The 23,078-nt window shown below is 39.4% G+C and overlaps 1 protein-coding gene across 1 annotated transcript in view; it reads right to left on the bottom strand.

The window, feature by feature from the left end:
• Nucleotides 1-677: 677 nt before the first annotated feature.
• Nucleotides 678-23,078, bottom strand: part of LOC147233518 (uncharacterized) — a 74,068-nt gene continuing 51,667 nt past the window's right edge. Inside the window, exons 4-20 of the mRNA XM_086147413.1 lie at nt 21,543-21,698; nt 20,923-20,997; nt 19,346-19,588; nt 19,136-19,187; nt 15,536-18,318; nt 14,427-14,621; nt 14,148-14,285; nt 13,445-13,497; nt 12,315-12,629; nt 12,071-12,188; nt 11,865-11,921; nt 10,577-10,884; nt 7,418-7,510; nt 6,728-6,820; nt 5,995-6,076; nt 5,321-5,433; nt 678-2,724 (exon numbers count right to left, since the gene is read on the bottom strand). Coding sequence (XP_086003539.1) covers nt 2,515-2,724; nt 5,321-5,433; nt 5,995-6,076; nt 6,728-6,820; nt 7,418-7,510; nt 10,577-10,884; nt 11,865-11,921; nt 12,071-12,188; nt 12,315-12,629; nt 13,445-13,497; nt 14,148-14,285; nt 14,427-14,621; nt 15,536-18,318; nt 19,136-19,187; nt 19,346-19,588; nt 20,923-20,997; nt 21,543-21,681 — 5,067 coding nt within the window. The 5' untranslated portion in view covers nt 21,682-21,698 and the 3' untranslated portion in view covers nt 678-2,514. The remainder of the gene's footprint in view (nt 2,725-5,320; nt 5,434-5,994; nt 6,077-6,727; nt 6,821-7,417; nt 7,511-10,576; nt 10,885-11,864; nt 11,922-12,070; nt 12,189-12,314; nt 12,630-13,444; nt 13,498-14,147; nt 14,286-14,426; nt 14,622-15,535; nt 18,319-19,135; nt 19,188-19,345; nt 19,589-20,922; nt 20,998-21,542; nt 21,699-23,078) is intronic.

The raw sequence follows: 23,078 nt of genomic DNA, 5'->3' as shown, positions 1-23,078 counted from the left end.
TTTATAGTCAATGCATGTGTGGGAAATGTAGTTTATAGTCAATGCATGTGTTTGACTTATTTATTTTAAGACAATCAGATCAGGCCACATAAAATGACGTGGCAGGCCACAATCGGCCCGCAGGCCTTGAGTTTGACACGTGTCTTAAAGCATGGCAGGTTAAATCCTGAGCTGTCAGTTCTGTCTGGAAATCTGATAATACTTGATGCATTCTGAGGAGTAAAACATCCTCCCTACTTTAGTTAAAGTTGGTGACATTTAGAGGTAAATGCGATGTGACTGCTTTCATCACTCATCAAATGTATTACATGGACAAGCCCAAGAGACAATCTGCCTCAGAGTGGAAGAATCAAATTATCACCAGACATTTTAATATTGTAGTGATCTATCTATCTATCTATCTATCTATCTATCTATCTATCTATCTAACGCACTTTGAGAGATATGTGTTGATTCATACAAAAAAGAACCACAAAGCAGGTTTATTATTGTCTTTATTTCTGTTGTCGTCATCCTGAAGGAGCAGTTGTCATTGGAACATCTCAGACATTTTGGAGCATTTGCACACATCTACATGGTCTTTTAAATACACTTACACAGGCAGAGTAGGAGAAGAGGGGAAGAGGAGGGAGAGGAGGATGGGAAGCACAGAAAAACACAGGATGGGGGAAGGAAAGGATAACTGACGTCAGGGGGGGTCGAGGCGTCTTACAATAGTGAGCGGAGAGTATGCTACAAGTTTTTTGTTTTCTTTTTTTTTTCTTTTTTCTCTAAAAAAAATCTAACAGCTGCAAGTTGAGGGGACACGGTCATTCTTCCTCACTGCCTCGTTCAAAACAGCCACAGAGGTTCAGCTAAGGCTGGGCAATATATATCATTATATAAGCTAGACAGAAAGATAGATGGGCAGATGAAAAGATAGATCTATGTTCGATTAAAATTGCATCAATTACATTGATTAAACAACAGATTTATTTGACTGACTTTAATCCAATTTATCATTACATTTTGTGTTTTTCAAGTTTTTAAAGAAACTTCCTATAGAGATATTTTTACTGAAACTTAGAGCATAGCTTGCTCTTTTTAGGTAATATTTTGAATTGTATTTATTCCTTTTTTATGGTACGTATGGTTGATTTTTGATATTTCAAGTTGCTTTTTAAATACTCTTGCTGGAGATGACTCTAGCAGATGACTTTGAAAACAATAGGTTGAATTTGCTGGTCAAATCAGTAGTTGATACATCAGGTAAGCAAAAATAAGGATACAGAGAGGAAAATTGTGCGTCCAAATTCTCAACACAAATGAAATCCGCATCATCACAGTCAATGTTTATCGACATTATAATATATTGCCCAGCCCCCGACAGTCACAAAAAAAGGGTCAACAAGCTGCTCCTTCAACTGGAATGTTTTCATGTAAAGCTTCAGGCTTCGTCTGGATTCTTTTCCCTTTCAAAGCTGTTCAACCGGCCTCTGCAGAACCAGGGGATGCAGAAGGGGGTGTTATGGATCTAATCAGTGTGTGACCTTGAGTGCACTCTGGCCATTTATACTCACACTGAAAAATTTTAAATTGATCCAAATAAATCTATTTTTTTTTTGCCATGCCAGCATAACAGCATTAATATTATTATTATAGCCTATAAAACACAGAGCTAATGTAAAACCACACAAATAGAGCAACCCATTTGTTTGTAAAGAAAGGACAACATAAATCTGCTGGGAAGCTAGCCTCTTAGCGCTCGGGCTGACTTAACTGCCATGGTTTAAGTGCTAATAAGCCAGTGCAGCCACAGGGATGGTACAAATCTTCAACTACAGTAACTTATACATACATGGATATGTATGTATATATGTGTTTTTAAAAAAAAGTAAAACACAATTTGTCCAACGAGTCAGCACATCATCAGAGTAAAACCCACAGAAAAACAAAGATGTCATTTTACTCAAAAGTCACATTTTTTTTTTTTTGTAGCAAACATGCTCGCCAGCCGTACAGTTACACACTTCTGCAGGTTAAGTCTCTCACATGAATTCGGACTAAATCCTAGCAGCTAGTAGTTACATCTTGTGTCTAATCAGAAGCTGAATAGACAATTATGCATGAGTTTACCTAGAATTCTTACACGGAAACAGTGGAATGTGGAGATGCTTTTCACTTTAAAAACCACAATACAATCATAAAAACTGACAAGCCTTTTTTTGACAAACATCCATTGACTGACTTTTTTTTTTTCTACGCAACTTAATAAAGAACAGAAAAGTCCACAGCTGAGCGACTGAAATAATTGAAAAAAATGAAGGGGGTGCAATAAGGAAGAATTATCCTAGTATTCAGTTTTTTCAATTCCCTATGATGGTCGTTCAGTTGACAGAGAGGAGTGTGCCTGGGTCATGTTGCACTGAAGAAACACTGGAGAAACACTGGATACTTGTGAGTGAATGACACCAAAGGGGATGGAGAGTAAGAGTGGTGGGCTTTCAGAGGACATCCAAAGAGGAGGCGAGTGGCTCATAAGCCCTGCTTGGCAAGCGCAGCGGTGACGTCCTGGGCCAGCGTAGAGAGCTGCGGGGACTCCAGGAGGTTGATGCTGCCGGCAGAGGAGAGACGGGGAGATGTCCCTCCCGTCTCCATGCCAGGGGAGTGGGTGACCACAATTTCCGCACCATGATCCACGCGAGCTTTGGCCGTTTCCCGGAAGCTCAGCTTGTGACTCTCAATCTGATGGGAGAGGAAGCGGAAAATGAGGTCATTGATAATTTCATTTGAATCAGGTTGTGGATTTATCCAGCTTTTTACTGGATTCTCACATGAAATTCACATGAAATCTCACTGTTTCTTGATGTTGCCATTGTCATCCCTGCTATATTCTGTCTTCTGCCCTTCTATTTATATTAATACTCAAATTTAAATTCATATTTATTTCCTTTTTTTAATTATAATTGTTATGCTACTGTGAGGATCAATAATGTTTATTTTATCTTATCTTAAATTGATCTCTAAATTGTTTGTTTTCCCTGCCACCTACTTGTTTTTCCCCTTTTTGGATACGGGGAGATATTATCTTACAACAAAAATGAAACAAAATCCAAAAATGTTATGTTAATATACATTTAAAACAAGCAAAACAAGCAAACAGCATTTCCTCAAGAGTACCCAGCAGGAGATGAGCGGAAAATAACATTTTCTGAAGTGTAGCTGAAAGCAGAGCAGAGCAAGTATAAAGTACAAGCAAAAAGTAGATCATGGTTCAAAACACGACCGCTGCTGACAGCTCTTTGACCACCCAGGAGATGGCAAGACACGGAAAACAATTTAAAATCAGAAAACACTTAACAGAATACTTGTTTTTTTTTATGCAAAAAAAAAAAAAAAAAAATCAGCAATAAACTGTGATACTTTGTATATTTTTCATTTCATCTATCAACTATCATTCTTTCTTAAAATATAACCAATTATAAAAATATACATATATGCCATTTTATCTTCATCTCAAGGGTCCCAGAGGCTTAGTAGCTTCAACTGGTGGGGAGGTAAAAAAGAGCTGTTAATCCCTGCTTCTCCAACCTGTCCTGTTCTCTCCATCTCATGTCTTTAATGAAGCTGCATTAGGTTGTGTTTCAATAGACTGTTTGTGTTTTGTTTGATTTTCTTCCTAGTGTTCCATCTGTTGTATTATTATTATTTTTTTTAAATGTCTTTGTATGACTTTTTCAGTTGTTTATTTTTCAATTATTTCTTCATTTTCCTGCATTTGGATCCGCATGCTTCTTTAACCTCACGACATCCTTGTCATGCTTGATGCTTGATGGTATAAAAATAGTGAATATACACTGCTCAAAAAAATAAAGGGAACACTTAAAAAACACATCCTAGATCTCAATGAATGAAATATTCTTATGAAATACTTTGCTCTTTACACAGTTGAATGTGCTGACAACAAAATCACACAAAAATGATCAATGGAAATCAATTGTATCAACCCATGGAGGTCTGATTAGGAATCACACTCAAAATTAAAGTGTAAAAACAAACTCCAGGCTGATCCAACTTTGATGTAATGTCCTTAAAACAAGTCAAAATGAATCTGTGTTACTTCCTGAGTGGACACTATGATTGCACAGAAGTGTGATTGACTTGGAGTTACATTGTGTTGTTCAAGTGTTCCCTTTATTTTTTTGAGCAGTATATTTTTGCAGGAATGTTTGGGACTCATTCACTAATATGGTTATGGAAACATTCCTAATTTGAATGCAAAATAAATGCCCTCAAAAATTTACTATCGGACTCGTAAAGCACATGGTGCCGCAAAAACCCTGTTGTGGGCTTTGGAATCCTCCTAAACTGGTTGGTAGGTGTCTTTTCTTTGGAAGAAATCTATTTTTAGAGTTATGTGGTGAAGAAACTCAGAGGATACTCATAGAAATACCCAGGAAAGGCAGACTTCCAAGAAATGTTTTCATTGTATTTAAAAGCTCAGCTGCTGAAAGTCCTCACGGGTGCTGCTAGAAAAAGGTTAAAAAAGGTCCTCGGGAAAAGAGTGAAGCCCACTGGAAGAAACGCCACCGGCAGTAGACGATGGATGTTCGCTCACGTCTGTTTCAAGTTCAGATGGGAAGAGTTGCACGGATGGCATGTTTTTGCACCGTAGGGTAAAAGGAATGGGATCGAACCCGAGTCAGCCTTGTGACATCATCACTAGCCAGACAGCGCTGAGACGAAAGCAACAATCGCCGCTTAAGAGTGAAAAGTGTTTTTACAATGTGATACAAACTAAGATATGTTGAGAGATTTTCTTATTTTCATGTAGCTGGTACAAATTTTGATCAAGCAGGTGAATAACTTCTTGGTAACCGTGAATCCCTTCCAGTGCATGTTTTTGTTCCGTTCTTGTAACTTATGAGCTCAGCACAATCAGAACAATAACATTTATTTATTTATCACTTTATTTATTCATGTATTTATCTTAGCAGCACAATGAGGCAGGGCAGCTTCAGCGTGGTTGTTTAATAAATTTTGCAAATGTGTTAATTAAAACTGAATAATGTTGTCTATTAAAGTCTTGTGGAATTAGTGTAGCCTTCATATGCTTTAAGTTTTAATTAGAACACGCCTGTTTAATATTTCCAAAGCAGTTGAGCCATCACAATTGTGGCACATCTACATTTGCACCATGTGAACATCCAAGTGAGAAAATAGTGATTCCTGTATTTGTGTATGAAACATTGGTACACAGTATGCACATTAGTTTTCAACACAGAGCAGTGGGTGCAAAACATTTGTAAATCAGGTCATTCAAAGACATGAAAGTTTTTACCATAATATTCCCTCCACCGGGAGTGTGGCTGGTATTGTCCAGGGAGCCGACCTTGGCGTGCGCTTTCTCCTTAAAGTCGAGCTTCACATTCTCAATTCGCACATTGCCTCCCCCTGGGAACGGGACAGTAAGGAAGAGACAAAAACAATTAAAATGAGGGCATCACCGACCTGCAGAAAGCTTTTGCAAAACTAAGAGCGGGGGAAAACATTCTCAGACAGTGCACAAACACCATTATTGAATTTCTGTGAAAGTAACCATTATTGTAACATGTTTAATGTTCAAATGGATTTATTTGATTTTAAGTTCAGTTTGTATTTCTTTCTCTTTTTAACCATGTTACCTAACTGTGGAATATTTTGGCAAGTTTTGCATAATATCAACGCTTATTCTAGTCTTCCTTTACGTATGTTGTTGTTTATTTGCCCTTGGTCTGGGGAAGATCTTAAGTGCTGCACAAAAAAGGTCCAAAGCCTTTTAGGTATAGAAAGAAAGAAACAGTAGATACTTTTATTATTGCATTCCACTTTCCTCATTCCTGTTTCGCTCAGGGTAGTGAATACAAAATTACCAAAGTAGTTTGCCCAACTTGTTTAAGTTCTAAAACATACTGAAATTAATTCTTTTCATCTACTTTTTTTTTTTTCCTTGACTCAGAACCAAAGAGACAACACCTGGCTTGTGGTGGATGTTGGACATGGAGCCACATTTGGCGGTGACATGGCTCAAATCGATCTTCTTGGTCTGGATTTGAACCTGTGGGAAACCGGAAAGAGAATGTCATTCAGTTCAAATCTTGAACGCGGCTTAGTGAGGTCTGTTTAACAACATGGTATATGAAAACTGCAGTAAAGAAGTAGCTGCGGGGTGTAGTTTTTCAGTTCACACAACATGAGTGAGTGCATGAACAAATATTGCGCATGATGTAAAGGTATTTACATCACAGAGGATGGGGTCAGAGGGTGGCCTGAAAAAAAAGATAAATAGTAAATATATATATATATATATATATATGTGTGTCTGTATGTGTGTATGTGTGTATCTATATCAATATAGACACACATATCCGGTATATACTATATATATTTTTAGCTTTTGGTTATTTTCATATCACTGTGTGATGTGAAAATATCTGGTACAAAATAATGACAGAATACAAAATAATACAGATACAAAAAAGATAAAATAGTAACATTTAAAATATGTAGGTCTTTTTCCATTGCCACTGTTTATGCTTGGACCACCTCAAAGTAGGGTCAGAAATCTCTGACACTTATTCAGTCTGTTAAAAGTCACATAATATACAGGTATAATGACAGGTTTATGCTAATGTATTTTTAAAATACTTTTAAGGTATTTATGTGTTTTTTTTTCCACTGTTTGTTTGTTTGTTTTTGCGTCACTCACATTTCCTCCGCCTGCCATGTGCTGCAGTTTGTTCAGGGAGCCACATTTGGCCTGAACATGGCTATAGTCCAATTTAACACTCGGAATCATGACCTGGGAATGACAAGGCGCTCTCTTTTACACACAAACAAACAAACACGGTCTCTGTAAACATGATGGGCTGAGCTTAAAAACACAAAAAACATGCAAAAAATAATCCTGTAAAAGTGTCCTACTTTTAAATCCCCAACCTATCTATCTCTCATCACTCACTTTAAATGCAGAAGCATTTGAAGCTCATCCAGATCTTTGAATGGAAACAGAGGCCAGGACTTGATGGACTTTTGTTTTTTTTAGGCAGGGATAAAGATGTTTATTCAACAAGACCTGGACCATATTCGGTTTTGTAGAAAGCAGTTACAGCAGCAAAAACCCTTTATCCTCAATTCCCCCAAATACAGTAATATCGCAATAAATAAAAATTGAATGCAAGAATATAACTTGAGTATAGATACACTGAATTTAAACCAAACACATTGCAATTTGAAAATTGCTCATCTGAAACAATCTAAGGGTGGACAATAGATGGATCATTGTAAAACTAGAAAAAGACAACAATAAAACATTTGAATGGAGAGTGAGAGATAGGAATAGAGTGAGTAAAAGAGAGAAGAAAAAAAGAGCAGAGAGAAAAGAGAAAGACGTACATACATTGCCTCCTTTGGGCGAGTGCTTCAGATTATCCTTGGAGCCGCACTTTGACTGAACATGACTGAAGTCCAGCTTCTCGCTTAAAATTTGTACCTAAAACAAAATCGCAAAATAAAAAGAAAAAAAAAATGCTATATGTGCCTCAAGAGGAAAAGTCAAGTGTGCTATGAGTTAGGAATGAAACGTGTGCATTGTTATTAATCATGAATTTATATTCAATGCCTGTCTGTGTGATGCAGTTTTGGCCTGGGCTCCATTCACCAGGTGACGTGACTGCAACGCCTGCTCGAGTCAAACCATCAGAAAAGTCCTGGGTGAGTATTCTAAGGCACTAAACAACCCCTGATTGAATAATAAAAGCCATGCACTCACTGAAAAAAGCAAGAGAAACTGAAGGAAATTGTCAATATATTGAGGACTTTCGTGCAGAATTTAATCATTAGAGGGCCAACGGGGAAGTTTCAGGTGTGGGTTTGTGAAAAGTAGATCCAAGAAATTGTTTTCAGAAATGACAGCTACCTGTACATGCAAGTAGGACAAGCACTCTTAATATTGCATACAACTGTTTTTGCCAATACGGCAGATCTACATAACTATAATAATAATATCAGCAGCCACAGAAAGGTCTCTATCATCATTCAAATACCAATGGATAATAACTTGACACTTATTTTGTGTAGGAACAATAATAGCATTTGAATAAAGCACAAAAAAATTCATCACTCTAGATCTCAGTTCTGGGGAAATAAAATAATACGATGATACCATAACAACTTATTTAAGTTTAAGATGTCAGACACGGATTGCTTTTTTAAAATGACACCTCATTTTTTACATTTTTGTTGATATTGTAATATACAAGGTATTTCCAAGCTGTCTCAGAGCAAATCTAATTTATAATTTTCAAATGTATGAAATTATTACCTTTTTACTTAGGTCTAGGTAATTTCCTAAATATGTTTAGATGATATCTTGATCATTTTTGGTTTGTTTTTGTTTTTTTGGGGGGGTGGGGGGTTGTGGGGGTGGGGGTGGGGTCTTAAAGTACACAATTGACTGACCGGAATTTTTGACAAGAATTGGACAAGTTTGCTCAGAAAAACTCAGTTGTTAAACCAAGTATTGCTTTTTAGATACTCCAAACACCCATGATATGGTGTTCATTATTGATATATTTTGCACGCTTCTATATAACAATCAAAATGAAATTATTTTCATCATTTCTAAGTTACGACTGACCATTACGTTTCTCAACGATAATAAAAAAAAACATGTATTACTTCTTTTTTTTTTTTGTTTGTTTGTTTTGTTTTTAACTTGGAGAAGCTGGATGTCTCCCCTGTGATTGTGAGCTCAGTGCACCACAGCCTCCCTTCCGTGCTGCTTCTCCAAGCCATGCGTCACCCAGCTTCATAAAAAATTTCTGATCCTATGTCACATCTCTCCCTGAGGAAAAAAAAAAAGAGGAGCTGGTAAAACGGCAATGAATCACATCTGTCTCCCACATGTCGCTGGGGTTAATGAAAGTCTCACCTCGGAAATACATGGAGACCGTCTGTTGCCTTGGTTATGTGACAAAGGGTCTATTAGTCGTCTCTATATCTATCACAGCTCCAAGATGAGGAGCAGAGGAAAGAGACTTTCATGCTCGTGGAGCACACTATCCTTTTTCTTAGGTGTGTGACAAACAGTGGAATTCCATCACAATAAAATCCTGAAAATACTTTTTCAGAAATATGTGAATGACAATAATCTTAAAATTTGAAAATAAATTTTGTGGTTGAAATTAGCTATGTAACTGTAGATATTTATTTAATTAGAATTGAAAAAAAAACAAAACAAAAAAAACAATAAATAAATATTAGAAGGAACACATAGACGTGTTTTTCAGTGTCCTTGAAACCGATTCCCACTTTGCAATTCCTGGCTACTTGCAGTTCTTAGCACTACAAGCAAGAGGGGGACTCCAGCATGGCGATGACAAAAGCAGAACCAAGGGGCAAATGATCCTGCAGGTTAGCCGTTTCAAACCTGCGGTTAATTATTTTACAGACTAACATGTGGTTTGGGGTTCGGTCAAAACCTTGCAGTGTCTTTTCTGGAGAGATTTGATAGGAAAGAGAAAGAAGACAAAAGGAAAGTCAACGAAATGGCCACAGGCGGCCCGTGGTGATTTATCAGGATTGATGGAGATGACAGCAGACAAGCAGGGCACAGGCGAAGGAAGCAGACAGACAGTGACGGCGGGTGTAGTAGCAGGACAGAAGAAATATTTGAGTAATTTGAGATATTTCTGGATCTCAGACCGAGGCAGGCAGGGGGAGGAGAAGGGGGATAGGAGAAATCAGAAATTGCCATAATTATACTTACATTTTCAGTCATCATAATGTGACCAACTGCGTTTCTCCCATTTTCAAAATCGACTAAATTAGAGTCATTTGAACCAAATGTGTTTCATCTCTAACAGTGAGCACCTTACATATCAGAGGAAGGAACTGTTTGAGGCTGAAACAGACAATTTGGATGGCAAATAACTTCTTCTTTTCCTTTCGGCCGCTGCCTTCAGGGGTCATAACAGTGAATCATCCCCTTCTATCTGACCATGCTCTCTTCATTTCCTCCTTCACTACATCTATAAATCTCCTCTTTCAACCAATGTTACCCAATTTCACTTAAGACTCGATGATGTTATATGATTTAATAAATTCATTTTCAACTGTAAAATAGCACATGTATTTTTTTTTAGCTTTTTCTTATTGACTACATAAAGTGAAACTGACATATTAGTAATCCATGAGATCAATTGTTGACTGACAACAAATACTTCATGGGATGTCAATACTTTCATGGAATGCTAATGCTAATAATATTCTTACACATTCAAGACATGCGATTTTTAAAGTCTTCTTCTTATTACTTTAACTGGGTAAATCTTTTGAATTACCGAGAAAAAAATATGTCCTCTCATAATCGTGTTTTGTAATTCAATGCCAGATTGATAAGAACTGAATTCTTGTAAATTAAGGATCTTTCTATCCTCTAAAAATGTATTTCTTTAGAATTAGTAAACACAGAAATTTGAGTTTTGAAGGATCCAATAAGGATCCAATAATATCCCCAATACTGAAGGGAACGACAATGCTGTGGCCTGGTTGTCACCTGTCCGCCCTTGGGTTGGTGCTTGATGTTGGCGGTGGAGCCGATCTTGGACTTGACATTCTTCAGGTCAGGTAGGGGCTGGTTGACAACCTTCAGCTGCCGCTGGGCGGAGGATGGCGACTTGGGCGGGGTTCGAATGATCGCCACCTTCTTCTCCTGCAGCACACTGAAGGACTTGGGTGTATGGCTGCCTGGGGTACGTGAGCCAGGTGTGCGGCAAGAGTAGCTAGGGGGTGTGCCAGGAGTGACGGCAGAGGAGCCGGGGGTGGAGGCGCCGCTGCGGACTGACCAGGAACGAGAATCTGTGCCTGGCAGATGAGGGGAAAAAATAGTGGCCCATTTATGGAGGGAAAAATCTTTAATGGAAACAGAAAAAAAGAGAAGAGGGATTGTCCCTTTGCTGATGGCGGTGATGATGAAACAAAACGCACATGGAACAGTGAACACTTTTCTAATTTGCTCTGTTACGACAAAACAAACAACGCAGGGCAAATGATAAAGCATGCAAATCACACAGTCGGCTGAATCAATCTAATGCTGATTGTTGCCGGGATACGAGAACTAGACAAGTCGGTTTCCAGTTGACGTTATTCTTAACATGCGTCAATGCAAAACCATGTTTCTGATATTAGGCCTGATTTACAAAGACCAAAATAAGAAATAATATTTGTTCCTCGGCTTGCTTGGCATGTATTTCTCAGGTGATAAACTACAACTACTTATGTAAGTGAAAACACATAATGTGTTAATTGAAATTAATTGGAATTTTGCATGTAAAATTATCTTTTTTTAAGCCATGCACGGTTTGAACAGAAACTAGAATGACCACAAACGCAACATACTATAAAATGAGAGGTCCAAGTCAAAGAGAACAGCAACACAAAATAACACTACAGGACAGAAAAGTTATATCCGCGCATGTATAACTTTTACTGCACAAAAGTATAAATGACAGAAGAAATCAGGAAGAAATGAGCAGATATCAAAAGAGAAATGGGTTGATAGCGTAAGAAAACTAGTTTATGGTTACAATATCCCACTCGGCCACATTTCCTTTATATTTGTCTATATTGAGTGGTTCTCATTTGTGTCTTATATTTTTTTGCGCTGTTCTTGTCAAATCCATTATAAATTAATCAAAATATTCAGACTTGACCTTGGAGTAGACCTGCAGGAAGACGTCATGATAATATTCAGTACAAAACAATGATCTGGGCACTAAGAATACAATGCTTTATGTCAATGAAGAGAGTGCGACGGTTGTACTGCAAGCTACTAGGTGCTCTACCTGCCATACTAGGGGCTCTCCCAGACCTGCTGTCGGCTCTGGAGTCGGTGCGGATAGCTTTTGCGGGTGGGGTTGTGCAGGTAGATATAATAATGGATTAATAGGAAAGTGATACAGGAGTGTCATTAGTAAATGCACAGGAGGGTAAAAAGTTGCATTGAGATGAGTTAGTGTTTGCGTCTTCATTATTTAAACTGTGGTCTTACAGGTCGGCCTGGAGGGGGTGCTGTTGTCCTCTTGCTCAGCAGCGGGGATGTGGCGTGTCAGAGACTTGGCAGGCCTGGGAAGGGACGACCTCTTCTCAGGGCTACGATAGGCTCTCTCCTGCACACACACAAACACACACACGCACACGGACAAAAGTTTGATGTGCATGATGCCCATCTGATGTGGCAACCTATCTGGAATTCTAAAACACTATGCCATCCCTCATTCTTCCTTTCTCGTTACCTTCTCTGCACATTTGTTTGACCAAGGGGATTGGTGTAAACATGCAGGGGAAGGGCAGGTTTCGCTGAGCACCGCCTCCAACTGGGGGCTCCGTTTAAGGCTACAAGCGGAGCTGGGCCGTGGGGGGTGGTGGTTGGACCCCGGGCCGTGCAAGGCCATCTTTAACAGAACAGCCCGAGTGGGGCTCTTGAGCACAGCCAAGAGAGGCAACGCATGCAGGGTAGATAGATGATGTGCAGACAGTTGAGGAGATGTGACCGACAGATGAAGAAATGATGGAAAGAGACGGGGTAAGCGGAGATGAAATGACAGCATTCATGGTTTTCAAGGGTAGACATGGATGCAAATACAAGACAATTTATATTTCATTATATTTCTTATTCTTCCTCCTTTCCACTATTGTCTATTACTGTTATGTTTTTACTTGAAACTCTGGCACAACAATTTCCTTCGGGATTAATAAAGTTGTTCTCATCTCATCTCATCTCATCTCAAGTACACTGTGTGTCAAAGTATCATTTGTATTTTGTCATCAATGAAGTTATTTGTTCACTTAGAGAGCTCTGTTTTTGTACTTGAAACACATTATTTCCCTACGAATACAAACGTAGAAGTGATTTTTTTTTTACATTTCTCAGTCTCTATTACATTGACTGATGAAAGACGGGACAAGCCAGGAAACTTTTACACATTCAGAACAAATATGTTAATATTTTGCTTGTGGCAAAAAAAGGGAAATTGGTCGTTCTCTTAGATAGGAATAGCTAGCTTTCATTGTGCTCACACCATGAGGTCTACATTCGAGTTTGTGTTCTGTACTCACAGATTTTCTCTACAGATATCAGACCAGGGATGGATGCAGGCATGCAAAATAAAATCATAATGTAGACATGGAGGAAGAGAAAATGAAAAAAAGTAGGCATGCAGAAAACACAGGACAACGACAACAATAGCTTAGCACTAGGGTTTTCATACCAATTTGGCTTTATGATGAAACATAAAAGGGTATCAATAACAACCACATGCACATTTTGAATAATTAATATTAGACCTGAAATGTAAACATATCCGGGAAAAAGACAGAATAACAACGATATCAACGCTGTGTATGTATGTTTGTCAGTACTTACAGTTGGCCTCTCCCTGGACTCATGGACACTTAGGGGGTAATGACTTTCAATACCTGCAACACAAACACAATCCTGATGTATTGATTGATTCAACTGTTAACCAATATTTTTTTGCTCTTCTGTTTTTTTCATGAATCTATTTTCCTTTTTTTTTCCCCACACATTGTCAAACAGGGCCACTCAAACATGGAGACTTTTGAAACAGTTCACTGGAGAAAATGGCGCACAGTAAAATCATCCAGACCCATGCAAGGGTCAATGAAACTACCTCTTCACAACACAACATTAAGGTCAGTCTCTCTTCACATCCTGCAGTCATTTCAACATAAAAGTCACACAGAAATAAAGATAAAGAACAAAACCAGAGCAAAGGAGCGCACCTGTTATTGCAAAGAACAAAATTAACAGGAATATGAAGCAAAGCAGGAGGATATAGAACATTTTTGACAGGAATAAAATGAAGGAAAAAAAAAAAAAAACACATTTCAGCAGCACATGATGTTTGCCAGCTACATCGCACCTGCTTGGTTACTCAAAATGCCATCAATAGAGAGAGCTGGCATCATTAGTCCTACGACTTGATTATTTCAGAATTAATTCTAAATTTTGCCATCTCATGGTCTTTCTTGATCTTTAGATGCAGCAAACGTGAGCGATTGCGCTCTCTCTATCAACGGCACACTTCCTGGTGAAAAGTGTTCACCTGTGGCTTTGTGTCTACCAGAGCTGCGAAGCAGTGCAGGCCTAGGATGTCTGGCCGCCACTTTGGCTACAATCTTTCGAGATGGAGAACGACTTTGGAGGGCTGAGACCTTACTCTGGTCCGCCCTCCGAATGCCCACTAGCAAAGAGGAGAGACAGGATTATACAAACAGACAAACCTCTCTGTGAAATACACTACAGGCTACTGCAGTCCATCAATGTTTAAAGATAGTAATTAACGCTAAAGGCAGAACAATTCTTTCAAGTCGAGAATTGTAACCTTTTTTCTTCTTCATTTCCTCCCTGGGATGGTGGCTGGGAACTTTGCGTGAGACTTTACTTTCAGTGGTGCCAAGGGGGCCCCTTCCTCTGCCAGGGGCCCGTTTAGCGGGTCTGTCCACCACGGGTGTCCGGGTAGGACTCTGGATTTGAGGAAGGGCTTCGATTTGGTCAGTCATGATAGTTTTGTCATCATCTGTGGCAGAGAAGGATTACAAGAGTAACTAATACTCAACTCTCAGCAGGCCGGTTTCTTATGTAAAACAATAAAATGTTTACATTTTATGCCCTAAAGCAGGGGTTTTCAAAGTCTGAAACTATGGGCCTCCCACTCAGACAAAACGTTGGATAAAATCCCCGGTTTACACGAGGGATGCAAATATTAACTGACTCACAAACTATCGCATTCATTGCCAATTCAACAACATACCTTGAAATCCACCACATTTTAATTTCCCTGTGGTTTTGAGTTAAACATACAGAAGATTTTCCGATTGCAGTTTCGAAAAAGGGAATATCTGCAGTTCTTATTCCTATATTAGACCAGTCAGTATACCGTCAATGTTATGTATGATTGACAGACTAATGGGTAATACTTTACATCTAATTATATTTATGTATTTCTATTTACTGATTTATTTATACATTTAGCATTTGAACTACTTTATTTACTCACATTTATATGCTTCTTACAAATCATGAATGTGTCATTTCTCAAACTAATTTACTGAAACTATAAAAAAAAACACTGTGACATAAACTCAGGCTGCATGAAACACATTAAGAGCGATTATCCTCGAAGTTTAATAATGGCAGACTGTGGAAAAATAAATCAATAACAATCCATAGCTTAAAAAAAAAAAAAAAAAAAAAAAAATTACCCACATTACTCTTTCACAGACTCTATCTTGAATCACATGTATTCATTTATTTTCAACATGATGCCTCATTGATAAATTGTGTCAGATCAATTCGTTTTAATGAGCCTCCTCATTAGAAACAGCCTGCAGATCCTCCCGGGGAGGCCCGACTTACACTTTGAAAACCTTTGCCTTAAACAATTTCACAGGAAAGCAAAATTGTGTGTAATTGTTTAATAGCTCTCTGTACCTTTTGAGTCCATCCAGCCACTGTCTGTATCAAAGATGGACGTGTCCATGGTGGTTTCATCATTAGCAGTTTGGCTGGTCTGACAGAACCCTTCAGAGACGTCCCCTACCTCCTGACTGATCTCCATGTCTTTTTCCTCATCCGCTTTTCTCATCCTCTCCCCCTCTTCCTCTTTCTCTTCCACCGGTTTCTCCTGTATCACTCCACCATGAGAGTGAACTTTATCTAATTCCTTAATTTGTTCTTGGCCTCCGTCTTGTGCGCCCTCTTCGGTTCGTTTCTCTCTATCGGGTTCTTGATTTTCAGATACCTTATCCTCCTCCTGTCCGCAACCCTTCTCCTGTGATTGTGTCAGGTCGGGTTCCGAGTATGGAGACAGGTGTGAACTGTCTGTTGCGGGTTCACCCTCGTCGCTGTTTTGCGCACTATGGCTCCAATCTTCGGCTCCGGACTTGGGATCATCCTCAGCTGCGGGATCAGCTTTCAACAGTCTCAACTCTTCTTTCCCCTGTTGTTCTTTGACAACATCGGTTTTGTTTGCCTTTTTGAGCACAGGCACTTCGCAATCATCCATTACCTCTTCTGCAATTTCAATATCCTCCTCAGTATCTTCTTCTACTTGTGCTTGAGGTATAATTATGACTGGAGAGATTATTTTTGGCCTTGCGGGGCTTTTATCCAAATTCATCATCTCTAACTGGATTTGGGGGCTTTTCTTATGTAAGGGGTTTAGGTCCTGGATAGGCATTGAGGTATCTTTCTCTTCACTTCCCTTCACATCGATACGACCGGATTGGTCACTTTGAATCATCTCATCATCTTTCTCTTCGCTCTTAACTTCTTCATTGGCCTTTTGTAGGTTTTTTGTTCTTTCCTCTGGTACCTTCTGCTCAGATTTGTCCATTTGCTTTTGCAACTTTGCCTGTTCATCCCCAATACTTTCAGACACTTGTTCTGTATTTGTGTCAGTATCTGATAAGACCTTCCCAGCCTTCTCATCTGTGACTTGGGTGTCTGATGTTGTATCATCCTGGGATTTTGGGGTGGTGGGAGTCAAGGGGACCTTTCCCCCATTTTCTGCTGAATTAAAAGTAAAGGAACTGTCTGGTGGGATGGGAGATGCCTCTCTTGATGGATCTTTTTCAACATCCACCTCAGGAATCGCTTGGATTTTAATGTCATCAGGCAAACCGCTCTCCAAACGGAATTCTGTGAGTCTGTCTTTGGAAGGAATAATAGGGATCCTCAAGCGATCAGGTTTTATCCCACTTGTCACGGCTTTTTCAAGTATTAGAGTGGCCTTTACTGGTGCATCTTTCTTTTCGGTGGCTACTTTTTGAGATATCTCAGGCAAAATGTATTTTTGATCTTCTTGTTGTAGCTCTTTTTTGTCATCCATTGGGGTCCCAAGCCCCTCCTCAACCTCACCCGCAATCGCAGGGAAACACTGTGGGGGAGAATCGGCTGGACTGGGCACATCAGCAGGTGAAGGCATAGGTCCCAAGTACTCATTGAAAACACAATAACCAAGTTCCTCCAGCTGTCTGTCTCTTGAGGTTTGATCTCCAAGAGTGAGTTTAGCAAAGGTACTCCCAACCAAAGCCGACACATTCGCAGGCACAGACTTCCGCCTCTTTGGGTCAACGTCTCTTCTCTCAAGACACAGACGAGGCTGAGCACCGGCAAGGTCTAATGTTTCCGAGAAACTTTGAGATTGTTCGGAGCTGCGATTTACTGAAAGTTCAGATATTTCAGTCTTTTTTGGAGAATCTCCAGGCAAGTCACTCTGTGTTGTTTTCATTGAGCTTTCAGACTCATCGATACTCCCACTGATTGGACACAAACCTTTTGGAAAGGCCTTTGAGACCTCTTTCTTAGCCGTGTCTCCTGCTGACAACCCAGCAGCGATGTTCAGAGAGAGGCTTCTCTGTTCTAAGGAGATCTTACCGGGACACGTCCGCATTTTGCCGAACTGTTGTTCCTCGAGCTTCTCAAAAATTGTTTTAGGTTCCCCCATTAACGTTGTCTCTGCTGTAGTGCTGATCTCATAGTAACTCTGTGTCTGAGGTGACTGGTCGTTGTGACTTTTTGGAATTGTTTCAAAGTATGTTTCTGATCCTTGATCATGTTCAGGTTGAACAGCAGATGTTCCTTTGGTCTGTGTAATAGGTTCTGGACCGGATTTCAAAGTTTCTGGTATAGAATCATCTTGAGGAATATCAACCAATAGCATCTCATCCAACCTGACTTTTATTTCACAATCCTGGCCTGCCTTGATCAGCTCCTCCTCTGTCGCCAATATTTCCCTCACAGAGGATTTACTCGGTGAAAATATAACCTCCCTTTGGTCAGTGACAATCTTGGAAGATTCTTCTTCAGGTTTCTCCCATTTTACATTGGAATCTACAAGACGCTGCTCTACAAGAGGCTGATTTCCAGAGGCTTCTCTTGAAACTTCCTTATCCTGCTCAACTGAGGAGCTGTCAGGAACCTCTTTTTCTTCCACGGAAGAAGCAGGAGGCTCAGTCAAGGTAAGTTGTAATTCCGGTGCAGCTTTTTCACCTATCACCTGCTTCTGATGTCGCATCTCCACTTGTGCCTCATCTTCTTTAGACGCAGACTCACAAGACTCCTTACTGATACTTTCTTCTGGTCGTTCTGTGAGTTTGAAGGATACTGTACAACTTCGTGCCGAGACATAATAGCTTAAAGCTTCACTTGCTGCATCCACAAAAGCTAGCCACCACACACAAGCCGACAACTTCTGCACACATATATTAGCTCTCCATCAAGCAAAACATTCAGCACAGTGTATATTGTGGCAGACCAAAACAGTGCAGGTGAGGTCGCAGCACCTACAATAGCGTGCAAAACTGGAATGAAGGTATGATCTGCATGACATAAGATGGCGAGAAATAAATATAAAAATATATTTGAGTTCCTATTGTAATACATGTGGATTGGCAAAAATTGTCAATCGATTGACATCAATGAAAGAAAGATGATATTATTTGAAATTATTTGGGTTGTTTTCATCGCAGGTCGGGATATTTTAGTCGTGGATGAATATATAAATATTCTGTAAAAATGTGGACGGAAATGATGTATTATTATACATTTTTTATTGTACATATACATTTTTTAAAATTCAATCATAGTAAAAGATAAGGATGATGATATATGTCCAATGAGGGTGATCAAACTGATCAATGTGTGATCTAAATAACAATAGGAAAACAGAATCCATTGCTTTGGGATGACATGAAAACAGCATTGAATCTCAAAGCAAGTACAACGGATACATTTGGAACTTAATTCAGGAAGCACGCAAACAAGTTGATATGCTCCTGATTGCTTCAAATTATTCCAACAGAAAAACCCACAAAAATCTACATGAACAAAACTAATTCTAGCAACACTGAAACTTTTGACAGTGATATTTGCATTTGCATTGTAGCTGGCAATACAAGAGGTGCACAGATGACCAACAGCAAAATGGTTGATCAGGTTCTAATGTTCCAATGAAAAGCAAATGGCCAGGTGTTGCATGAAATAGCACAAACTCAAAATGCTATGTAAGATCATTTTGCAGATGGCGACTTAAGCTTGAGGATTCGGAGCATCGAAGCTGCAGGAGGGTTGGCATCCAAGCCTGTGCCGAACCACATCTTAGAGGTAAAGAGCAAAAAGTACTCGGTTCCGAAAAGACGACACACGAGAACCATGCAAAACTGACAGTGACACCGCTCTCCGGCATACTTTGCCTTCTAGCTGTATGAACGCACACAAACCCCATGAAACCACACACACCTTTTTGCGATGGACTCTGTTCACTTTGATGACTTCCTCCATTGAGGGCCTCAGGTGTCTGGGCTTGCTGGCAGCCCAAAGCCTGGGGCTGTGCTACAAAATCTGTCTGCACTAAGAGCAAGTCTCCTGGTTGCTCATAAGTCACCTCCTCCAGGTAAATGTTGTGCTCCCCAGAAGCCTCCTCCTCCTCATTCTGCTGCTGCTCCTCCTCAGACAAAGCACTGACAACATCTACTTTATCCTCTAAGCAGGGAGGGGGGTAAGTGGATGAGACATGAAGGATAACAACACTGGGGTTAAATGGTTTACAAAGACATTTAAACAGGTGATGGAGACATGTGGAATGTGATGAACAAACCTGTTGCCATGTGGAGATCTATGATGTTAAGTTATTTAATTTTTAAATATGTAAAACAAATATATCAGCATTGGCTTTTTTTTTTTGACAAAATTGCTGATATTTTGACTCCATTATTTCAGCGCATTTGATCGTTTCTAATGCCGAGCATGGAATATTTAAATTGTCGATTGCAGGAAAAAAATTGAACATTTATAGGGTTAATATGAGTTCAATCTGAAATTGAATAAACATTGAATGCATATTGTTTGATGTGTTTTCCAAAATAACAGGATTCATAAAACGTCTGATGCATTTTGTGCCGTTAGGTAGTTGTCATGAAATCTCACTTTATTGATAGATACCAAGTCTATCTACAGGACTGTCTCAGAAAATTAGACTATTGTGATAAAGTTCTTTATCTTCTGTAATGCAATTTAAAAAAAAAAACAACAACTTTTTCACGATATTCTAATATTTTGAGATAGGATTTTTGAGTTTTCTTAAGATGTAAGCCATAATTAGCAATATCAAAATAATAAAAAGGCTTGCAATATTTCAGTTGATTTGTAATGAATCCAGAATGTATGACATTTTTGTTTTTGTAATTGCATTACAGAAGATAAAGAACTTTATCACAAAATTCTAATTTTCTGAGACAGGCATGTATGTGTAACAAAACCAATAAACCTAATGAAACACGTTTTCCAATGTACATGAACTATGAATCTATGTTAATTGAGAACAGCCCATGCAGTGCGACTCATCATGACAATTACAGTTCTTGGGTGATCGCATGCCATATGCATTAGAAAACGGATGACGTTGTTTTCTCTGAGCAAAAATCCGAGAGCAAATCAACAATTTACTCTTCAGGAAAATGAATAAGCATCATATTCAAAGCAGGAAGCAGAGTAATGAGATGAAAGATTATATACTATCTGCTCAATCTAGTGGGGATGTTTATTGTATTATCAATGATGTCTAATGGAGCACCTTGCAGTTCATTTTGGTCAAAAGAGTGAAAAGGACACATTGCAGGACTGGGTGATTCAGGAAGGGACATTGAGACACTGAAAAAAGCGCAAGGGGACCAGAAGAAGGAGGAGGAATGGCTAATTTACTCTGAGAAATGTTTCTAGAAGTCCCAGAAACAGTGAGTTTTTAGTTTGACCACTCTCACCACCATTCACACTATCACACGGATGGTCTGAGTGGTTTTCCGTGTGTGTTGGTGTACCTTGTGCCCCGGGCCCAATCTGCTCAGCGGATGGAGAAGGGGGAGGGGAGGGAGGCAAATTGGCTGAGTCATCCACTGCGAAGGGGAGAGAGAGACATATACCGGGAAGACGAGACGTGGATGGGAGGAAGGAAATGAAAAACTAATTGCCCTGCTAGCTTGGTGGGAGCCTCTTGGAATGTGTGCGTGTTCCTGCTGAATTGAAGATAGCGAACGCATATCCAACATTTCTCTGCAATTTGATTGAAGGAAATTATATTTTACTTTGTATGCAGTGCAGCTGAATGCAGCGAAAACTTACCTTATAAGGGGAAACACTGATTAGGTATGCAAAACTATTGACACTATTGAAAAATTAAGATCCATCCATTTTCTTGTTTACCCGTAGGTAAAAGCAGAAGCGTTTATGGAGGAAGAGGGAGTAATAGAAGTGTTAAGTGAATCCCTTAAAATAAATCTTAAAAGTAGGAGGAAAAGCTGTTTGGTCTGTTTAAGTGCCTTTGGGAAAGTTACAGTCCTTTCTTGGCACCATAAACTTAATTACATTTACTCCCAGCTGCAGTGTTATTGAACCAATGGCCCTACAAACAAACAGGAATACATCCAAAAATGGCGCCTACCTGTTGTCCCGGTATGTGCAGCTGCCCCACCATGATATCCGTTCTCCCTATAGGTTGAACTGTAGGCGGAGTAGCCATTCTCGCCGTTCTCCTGGCCGTTGGGGGCCCAGTGCTCCTCTGGCTGCCGACCGTCCGCCATGCCTGCCTGCTGGGCCACTGGGGAGGGGGTTGATCACTTGTCAGAGGCCAGTTTCAGGAATTAAAGAAATAAAAGTGCCAAAACACACAGGTAAAACCAGCATCTAATCCAGCGGTCGGGAACCTATGGCTCGCAAGCCGTATATGGCTCTTCCGGTGACGGTATATGGGTCTTCCGGTGACAGTATATGGCTCCCAGACAATTTTGAGTTAAAAAAAATTGGTTTGGAACTGATTTTAAAATACTTGTGATATTTCTTCATGGGTCATTTTAAAGTAAACAAAAATTTGTTTTGAAGATAAATTTCACGGGTCAACCGTCAGTCGGGAACCATTGGTCTGAGCACGTCCGGGTCATTGTATAGGTGAAGAAATCGAATTTATCAGATAGCCAACTAGTTTATCCGCGTCAACCCTCGTAATGGAAAAGACAGAAGAAAATAAGAAAAGACGATGATTATCGTGTATTCCAGAGGACAGGGGAAATTTACATTTGGATCTGCGGTATCACTAATATGCAATGATGAATTAGCATCGATGAAACGGTCGAATATAAAGCAGCGCTTCGAACAAATCCATGTAGCACCAGAGGTCCCATTAAAAGTAAGACATATTCAATTTATTATACGTTAAAAATACTATATGGCTCTCGATGAAATATGTTTAGAAATATTTGGCTTTTATGGCTCTCCCCGTCAAAAAGGTTCCTGACCCCTGATCTAATCTCTGCTGACGCAAGATAGAAGCAGAGCCACCAGAGGGAGTAAGACACCACATTGTTCAACTATCTTCTCAGTCAACAGGGCTTTGTCTGAAAAATTTTTAAAAATATACCGGAAAATTGTGTCTCTATCAGATTTCATGGTGTTTAGACTACAGTTGTTAATTGTTTTTTTGTTTATGATGGATACTCATTTGAGCGCAAAGATTTGTCAAGAAACAAACCCAAAAATGAATGAAAAAGTAAAACCAAAAATCAAGAAATACCTGACATCCTAGTAATTAAGTTTTCTTCTAAACACTAAGTTAACTTGTTCTCAGGTCCTCTTGGCCTCGTTTCATATTATATATTTAACAGAGAACAAACACATCAGCAATATTAAATACAGCAATAATAATTGACTGTCGCATTTTCAAACAATTTAAAGAATAATTTAAAGGATTGATTAAGATGTGAGGATGTTTGGGCGGTCATGGAACTGAACATTACTGGTTAAACATCCACGCCCCTCATAGCTGAACCCCGAACTGCTCTCCCGCCGCTGCTCAGAACCGCCTTACGCTCATGGTTAATCCACGATGGGTTAAATGCAGTGGACGAATTTTACTGATATTGTATTGTGACAATAAAGGTCTTCCTTCGTCTTCTTCTTTGTAGCAAAAAGTAAGATGAATCCC

Source organism: Fistularia commersonii, chromosome 6 (genome assembly GCF_037954325.1).
Source record: "Fistularia commersonii isolate RoL2024-O1a breed Wild chromosome 6, RoL_Fcom_v1.0, whole genome shotgun sequence".
Classification (NCBI taxonomy): Eukaryota; Metazoa; Chordata; class Actinopteri; order Syngnathiformes; family Fistulariidae; genus Fistularia; species Fistularia commersonii.
The sequence above is the reverse complement of the archived record's forward strand: the minus strand, read 5'-3'. Positions and strand labels throughout refer to the sequence as shown.